The 8,641-nt window shown below is 42.4% G+C and overlaps 1 protein-coding gene across 1 annotated transcript in view; it reads left to right on the forward strand.

Annotated features, from left to right (window-relative positions):
- Positions 1 to 1,840: 1,840 nt before the first annotated feature.
- SELL (selectin L) overlaps positions 1,841 to 8,641 on the forward strand; it is a 22,412-nt gene continuing 15,611 nt past the window's right edge. Inside the window, exons 1-4 of the mRNA XM_040451624.1 lie at positions 1,841 to 1,983; positions 2,795 to 2,876; positions 5,562 to 5,948; positions 6,878 to 6,985. Coding sequence (XP_040307558.1) covers positions 1,969 to 1,983; positions 2,795 to 2,876; positions 5,562 to 5,948; positions 6,878 to 6,985 — 592 coding nt within the window. The 5' untranslated portion in view covers positions 1,841 to 1,968. The remainder of the gene's footprint in view (positions 1,984 to 2,794; positions 2,877 to 5,561; positions 5,949 to 6,877; positions 6,986 to 8,641) is intronic.

Genomic DNA, 8,641 nt, shown 5'->3' on the forward strand with positions numbered 1-8,641 from the left:
TCAAGGGAGAATTGAAGAAGACTTAGAAACACAAGTCTAGACGTTCCTTCGGGCATAACAGTAGGCATATTGGCACTTCACAAGGCGCCTTGGCTCCAGGTTTGTCCCCACTTCAGCTTGTCTTCCAAGATGATGTGCAGCCTAATAATCAAGAGCATGAGCATCAGAACCAACCGGCCTGGGGTCCAAACCCCGGCCGTGTCTCTTAACTAGCTTTGGGACTAAGCCCAACTTTCTTTATAATTTTATTTATTTTTTATTTTTTTTTTCAACGTTTATTTTTGGGACAGAGAAAGACAGAGCATGAACGGGGGAGGGGCAGAGAGAGAGAGGGAGACACAGAATCGGAAACAGGCTCCAGGCTCCGAGCCATCAGCCCAGAGCCCGACGCGGGGCTCGAACTCACGGACCGCGAGATCGTGACCTGGCTGAAGTCGGACGCTTAACCGACTGCGCCACCCAGGCGCCCCTAAGCCCAACTTTCTTAAGCTCTCTGAGACTCTTTTAAAATGGGGGCGACAACAGTGCCTGCTGGTGAATCGTAGTACTTAACCTTCCTAAAGGTTAAATAAGGTGATACATATGGAGGGTTGAGCTCTATGGCTATTGCCGTTGTTACTGATGTCTTTCAAAAAATACAAATCTGGGGGCGCCTGGGTGGCTCAGTCGGTTAAGCGGCCGACTTCGGCTCAGGTCATGATCTCGCGGTCCGTGAGTTCGAGCCCCGCGTCAGGCTCTGTGCTGACAGCTCAGAGCCTGGAGCCTGTTTCAGATTCTGTGTCTCCCTCTCTCTGACCCTCCCCGTTCATGCTTTGTCTCACTCTGTCTCAAAAATAAATAAACGTTAAAAAACAATTAAAAAAAAAACAAACAAATCTGATTATGTCATAACTCTTACTTTCCATTGCCCTCCATAATATAGGTCCTAATTTCATATGATGTCTAGTTCCTTCACATGTGACACAAAAGAAACACAAAAGTACTCTAGGGCCCCAAACTCCTTAGGGTAAAAAGGTGGAGCTGCTTTGCTCTCTTTAGAGCTTAACTTTAGGAGGTGCCATTAACGAGGACTTCCACTAGGGGGCGAGCAAGGAAAGAGGGAGAAGGAACTAGACGTCAACCTGTCAGGTGAGCAGAAGTTTAACAGACATCGTAAAAGGGAAGAAAAAATAGGAAAAAAACAGAGAGGGAGGCAAACCATAAGAGACTCTTAAGTACAGAGAACAAACCGAGGGTTGCTGGAAGGGAGGTGGATGGGGGATGGGCTAAATGGGTGATGGGCATTAAGGATGAGCACTGGGTGTCACATGTTAGAGCTGAATCACTGGGTTCTTCTACTCCTGAAGCCAAGACTACACTGTATGCTAACTAACTTGAATTTGAACTTGAACAAATTTGGTCCGAGATGCTGTTTTAATTGCGTGATGTTTTCAATTATCTGGGGCCCTTTACCATGGACGGCCAAGAGTTAAGTGCAGTGTTTATTCAAAAAGAGAAGAGAGAGAGAGATGGGGGTGGGGAGGAGAGGAAGAGGAGGAGGAGGAGGGAAGGAGGGAGGGAAGAAAGGAAGAAAAAAAAGGAAGGATGGAAGCAGGGAAAAAGGGAAAGAAGGAAAGGAAAGGAAGGAAGGAAGGAAGGGAGGGAGAGGGGATGGAAGAAAAAATGGTAGGAGGGAAGGAGAAGAGAATCTATCGACAACGGTCAGCAGCTCTACTTTTCTCAGGGTAGTGAGAGAGGCCAGACTAGGAAAGGGGTGGGGAAAGAGGAGTGAGAAGAGATGGGGGAAGGTAAGGGGAAGGGGAGGAGGAGGATGTGAGACTGAGTCAGGGAAACGAAAGAAAGCAAGCCTTTTTGGTGGCACTCCACGCAGCCTCCTGAAGCACAGCTCGCCCAGCCCAGCCGTGGGCAAGGACCCAGACGCCCTGGTGCTGAGTTGAGAGGCTGGAGTCCGGAAGAACTAAAGAAGGGATGAGCAAAGCCAAGGTGAGCTTTTCAGCCTCAGAGATTTCCAGATGCTCAGAGAGAAGCCCTTGGGACTGCAGGGGCAGGGTTCATTTTTGGTTTTCACAAAGCCAAGAATTAAAAATCCTGAGTTAAAGAGTGCTCCCAGAGTTTTTCTTCTCAGATGTGCTGATTTCTCCTCATTCACTCGTTTCTGGTGAGAGTCTTGAGGAAGTACTCTCTTGTTGAAATGAGCACTTTTGCAGCTAAACACTGGGGCTACCTGAGAAGTGATATAGTTCAGAAAATACAGTTTTAAGGTGTGCAGAACATTTGTGGTTTGGGTTGTGCAAAATGTATTTCTTTTTTACTTGAAAGAAAATGAATTGCTTTTCTTTATCGGTGTCTGGCTATCTAATTCTTGTAAGTATTCGAAGCAGTGAATCATTATAATCCAGTGTAAGATTTTAACATTTAAATCTCAGACATCAATAGTTCATGAAGCATCCAAAAACACTTTAAAAAATATACATATTCAATATCAAATAGTTTCATCTAATAGCTCAGCAGAAGGGAAGTAGAAAAATTACTTAAATGTAGAAAAAAAATCAGAGTTGTAACAATCAGCAACCTGAGGCTAAAACGTGAAAAGAACAAAAGAACGAACTTTGAGTCAGTTTTGAAGCAAATTTAACGCTACCTTTTCATGCTCATCTAAGAAACCTCTTACTTCAGGCAAGGTTAGTAAGAATATGTATTTTATTTTGAACTTTAAGAGAGTCGTAGCCATCTCCTCAAGGTGCTATAGACTTGTGAGTTAAGAATATAAATCTAACTATAATTTTCTTTGCAGGTATTTCCCTGGAAATGTCAGAGAGCTCAGAGGGACTCATGGAATGTCTTCAGGTTGTGGGTCTGGACAGTGCTCTGTTGTGGTACGTTACGGTATTGATTAATATTAATTACGATATTGCTAAGCCCTTTTTCACTTATGTTTGTTTTTCTTAAATATCCACTGGGAGCACACAGTCACAGGGAAGATGATTAGGTAGATAGCTGTTAATTCTATCCTTCTGTGAGCATCTTTTCCTTCCTGTCACCTTTAGTGACAGCCCAGAAACCTCCTAAACCTGCCACACCCTTGTTGCAGGGTCCAAATCCTAATAATACCACTGAAGTCTTAATTATGAGGAAATAAAGTCAATTAAGAAATATCTGATGGCGCATTTGCAATCTGCACCAAATATTTATTTTTGTAATTTTTTTCTTACATTTATTTATTTTTGAGAGACAGAGAGAGACAGAGCGTGACTGGGGGAGGGGCAGAGAGAGAGGGAGACACAGAATCTGAAGCAGGCTCCAGGCTCTGAGCTGTCAGCACAGAGCCCGATGCGGGGCTCGAACCCACGAACCATGAGATCATGACCTGAGCCGAAGTTGGACGCCTAACCGACTGAGCCACCCAGGCGCCCCAATCTGTGCCAAATATTTAGCACGATACTTTCTATTTTTATCATTAGTTTAGTGCACATCAGTGTCATTTCTACAATTAAAGGGTGAGCTCCTTACGGTCAGACGCCCCCCCCCCTTTTTTTTTATTCTTCTCCCATTGGTGTGACAAGTTTTATGTCTGATTCTTGAAGACTCTCCAGCAATTGTTTTGAGCTTTCCCATTCCTAAGTAAGCTAATGTCTTCTGACCCCCTAGCTTGGATTTTCAGCTCTGGCCAAACAAATGTGCTTTCCTCTGTCCCTCACACATTCTTTACACCACGTCTGCCTCATGTCACCTGCAAAGCTAGTGCTCATTTCATTCAACAAACATTTTCTGAGTCCCTTCAACGTAGCAGGCACTGTTCTAGCACTGAGGAGACCCCCCGAACAAAACGATTTCTTCTGCGAACATATATTCTGGTAGAATTCTCCTTCAAAACTCCACTCCAAATGTTTATTTTATTACACTATTTACTCATTAATCATATCTGGGGTTTTTTTTTCAGTTCTCTGTTCATTTCTGATATGTTTAATTTGATCAAGATTAATTATGTTTTCTTTGCATCTGTTCAGGAGGAATCCTTAGGAGACTATAAAAATTGGATCCATGTTCTCTTTGATATTTCTCTATGGTTTTTGCCCTACACAGTGGAAACGCAGTAGATGTTTATGGCTGTGAAAATATTTACTGTAACGGTAGAACAGTGTTTCGCATAGATCATACCGTGCTTAGAATGGCATATGCTACCACGAAGTCATTGTGTGTTTCTGGGGTTTTTTTGGTTTTTGGTTTTTGGTTTCTTCTTTTTTTTAAGTAGGCTCCACACCCAGTGTGGAGCCCAGTTCAGGGCTTGAACTCATGACCCTGAGATTAAGACCTGAGCTGAGATCAAGAATCGGATGCTTAACTGACTGAGCCACCCAGGCACCTCTTGGTTTTGTTTCTTTAAAGTCCTCAGATTCGAAGCACCCATATGGTCACTAGACACGCTGGGTATCTTTGCGCACAGAACACGATCTAAATCAATTTCATAATCCTGCATCATTTGGTTTTGTAAATTATTCTTTTTTATTTTTTTTTAATTTTTTTTCAATGTTTATTTATTTTTGGGACAGAGAGAGACAGAGCATGAACGGGGGAGGGGCAGAGAGAGAGGGAGACACAGAATCGGAAACAGGCTCCAGGCTCCGAGCCATCAGCCCAGAGCCTGACGCGGGGCTCGAACCCACAGACGGCGAGATGGTGACCTGGCTGAAGTCGGACGCTTAACCGACTGCGCCACCCAGGCTCCCCAATTATTCTTTTTTAAAAAACCCAAAAAACATAGTTACATATATAAGGCTTGGGCTATGTATTAAGGCTTTCCCAGAAGCAGCTCTTCCTGTGGTAAAAGATTATCTTTTTGAGATGAAGAGATAACTAAAACTATGTCGTTATTCCTGTCCTTATTTTCTTCTCTAGTAGAAACATAAATATTGGCTTCTAAGAAATTATCCCAGGATAAAAAAGTGGATAGTAAATCTTCTGCATATAATTAATAGAAATAGAAAAGGAGGGGCGCCTGGGTGGCTCACTCGGTTGAGCGTCCGACTTAGGCTCAGGTCACGATCTCGCGGTCCGTGAGTTCGAGCCCCACGTCGGGCTCTGTGCTGACTGCTCAGAGCCTGGAGCCTGTTTCAGATTCTGTGTCTCCCTCTCTCTCTGACCCTCCCCTGTTCATGCTCTGTCTCTCTCTGTCTCAAAAATAAATAAACGTTAAAAAAAATTAAAAAAAAAAAAGAAATAGAAAAGGAAATAAGAATTTCTAAAATACATTGGTTGAATTTCACTTGGAAGAATTTTGAGAAAAAAATTATGAAAATAAATCTAGGAAGCCACCAGATTTATCTAAAATAGAGCTATGCACAAAAAGTATTGAATGTTACCATGAAAAGTAAATAGAAACCAAAGGTCTGGGTTCTACCCCAAATGTGCAAATGACCGCTTCTATGACCCTGAGAAGGTAACCCATATACCCTTGAGGTCTCGGTTTCTTCACGTCTAAGTGGCGGGCCCAGCATGGATTCGCTCTAGATTCTTTCCAGCCATGACTGTGAGCCCGCATAGTTCGCATTGATGTCTTTCAGATTTCCTTGCACGTCACGGGACCGACTGCTGGACTTACCACTATTCTGAAACACCCATGAACTGGGCAAGGGCTAGAAAGTTCTGCCAAGAAAATTACACAGATTTAGTTGCCATCCAGAACAAGGGAGAGATTGAATACCTGGAGCAGACGCTTCCCTTCAGCCGCTATTACTACTGGATAGGAATCCGGAAGGTAGGGGGAACGTGGACTTGGGTGGGAACCAACAAGTCTCTTACCAAAGAAGCGGAGAACTGGGGACGTGGAGAGCCGAACAACAAGAAGTCCAAAGAAGACTGTGTGGAGATTTACATCAAGAGGGCCAAAGACGCGGGAAAATGGAATGATGATTCCTGTCACAAGCAGAAGACAGCCCTCTGTTACACAGGTAGGCGGTGGCCAGAGTGGGGAGAGTGGTGGCGTGGATCCCAGGGGTGGTGGGGGTGTTAGGGAAGAAAGCAGTTTCCGGTACCTTTGGAAGTAAATCCAGTTCTCGAAAAAACAAAAATAAAAATAGAATAAAAGCATGTCACTTCTGTGCACGTTTGGTGTGGGAGGCTGGGTCCAACACCCAAAAGTGACATCTTTAAATCAATCTGCATCAATATGACAAATGCATGTGAGAAGTGAGGCAGGGAAGCGGATACAGAGATGTGGGTCTGGCCAAGAGCTCAGGCTCACACGCCCCCTCATTTCCTCCCTGCTTATGGTGGGGGGCTTTATGCTCATGTTTTGTGCTTGGCCTAATCTCCCATAATTCTATATAATGAAATACTGCCATGTTTTGTTATCTGTGGAGGATGAAAATTTGTTTTCAGTTCCCAAACGGTATTTTTCCAAGTCATATTTCATCAGTGAAACATAGTTAATTTGACCTCTTGTACATTGGGCTCTCTACTGACCTAACAAGTTCAAACTTCTTAATCTTTCTATAGTACTTTCTAAAAAGAGAGGGATTGTCAAATATACTGCAGAAATGGTTGGGGTTAGGCCATCACTTAATGTACTTATGACATTTAAAACAAAATAATTGCAAGAGTTCAAAGTACATCAGTGAGTTTCCCCAGAATGTTAGAGAATGTTGGTGTCGGTAAATTCATTCTAAGTATATGCCTGTGGCTATATGGCCAGTATATGACATAAATAGAAAAATCCTGACCTATCTTTTGGTGCAAAAATGCTATGAAGGTACAAATAAACCTTTCCTGCTTATTAAAGTAGTCTCAGCCAAAAGAGTTATCTGTATCCAAAGAAATGACTCTGAGTACTAAGAAGTAATCATGTTCAAATCATTTATTTCGTCCCCCACCTTTAAAGCTTCTTGTCAGCCCTCATCATGCAGCGACCATGGAGAATGTGTGGAAACCATCAATAATTATACCTGCAACTGTGATGTTGGGTACTACGGGCCCCAGTGTCAATTTGGTAAGCCCCTTTTCTGTCTTTGTTTCTTTCTGTGTAAACTTACAGGGGTTATTGTAGCCTATAGAAGTCGATAGGGACAAAACAATACTAGCCATTCTGAGAAATGAGAAGTTTTTATCAGAAGGATAAGCTTGCACAATGCTGTTGCCTTTCCTGAAAGATTTCATAAGTCAGCGTGAAGTTTCAATTCACTTCTTAGCAAGTCTTTTTTCAGTGCCACAGACAATACAGAGTTGGGAAAAAAGCTTTAAGGATGATGATAATGAATCAAGCATGGTAGATTCCTGTTCTTAGGGAACCCAAATCCAGCAAATTGGTTGGACTCATTAGAACCCGGAAGTCTGAAAGAAACATTGCCATTTATTGTTGGGAGGGTGAGTTACCCATTAGGTAATCTAGCTTTTGTATGTAAGCCTCAAAGTCATGACAGGGCATGGCTGAAAAGAAAAGTCCACGGGCTGCCTGGGTGGCTCAGTCGGTTGAGTATCCGACTTAAGCTCGGGTCATGATCTCACGGTTCATGGGTTTGAGCCCCACATCGGGCTCTGTGCTGACAGCTCGGAGCCTGTTTCAGATTCTGTCTCCCTCTCTCTCTGCCCCTCCCCTGCTCATGCTCTGTCTCTCTCTCAAAAATAAAATAAACATTAAAAAAAAAAGAAAGAAAAAAGAGAAGTTCACATGATGATACACAATATAGGTCAGAGACATATAGTAATAAATCCAACACGTTTATTTGGGCTGTATATTTTGGGGGATACAATGACAAATCTATTATAGATTCTGTCCATGAAGGATTTGCAATTAGCTAGTGGAAATTATATACGCTTATAATTTATTTTGATGGAAAGCAAGGTATAAGCTGGAAAATTAACTGCCTAATGAAAGAATATGGCCTTTATTGGATAATGGGAACCCACTTAGTATCTTGACACCTGCATTTGGGACAATTTTCCTAGAAGCAATGCATAATACGGATTGGAGAACCAAAAAAAAGAAGATGGAGGGGCACCTGGGTGGCTCAGTCGGTGAAGCGTCTGACTTCGACTCAGGTCATGATCTCATGGTTTGTGAGCTCGAGCCCCGGGTTGGGCTCTGTACTGACAGCTCAGAGTCTGGAGCCTGCTTCGGATTCCGTGTCTCCTTCTCTCTCTGCCCCTCCCCCATTGTGCTCTGTCTCTCTCTGTCTCTCAAAAATAAATCAATGTAAGAAAAAATTTAAAAGAAAGAATATGGAGAGAATCAGTAGGAGTCTATTGAAATCATTCAGCGTCACGGTGGTAGAAACAGAAAGGAAAGAGTACGTAGACTCAAAGTCAAGGAGTCTTTGACCCAGTCAGCTCACTACTGAAAGAAGCATCAAATCATTTCGTTGTTATTGGTTGAGTTTCAAAACTATGGTTGAAGTATCTGGTGCACAGGATAGAAATTAGAAGAAGAGGAAAGCAATGTTCGTAAAGAATAAAGAATTAAAGCCAAAATAAATTTAAGTGTCAACCAACTGGTGACAGTCTAACTCATTTCACTTAATTCCTACTCAATACTTTCCTTCACACCACTCCTGAAGTTTCTTTTTTTATTATTTCTTTATTGATACTTAATATTTTAGTATTTTTATTTTATTTTATTTTATTTTATTTTATTTTATTTTATTTTATT

The sequence above is a fragment of the Herpailurus yagouaroundi genome, unplaced genomic scaffold (assembly GCF_014898765.1).
Source record: "Herpailurus yagouaroundi ecotype Mexico unplaced genomic scaffold, PumYag 205, whole genome shotgun sequence".
NCBI lineage: Eukaryota > Metazoa > Chordata > Mammalia > Carnivora > Felidae > Herpailurus > Herpailurus yagouaroundi.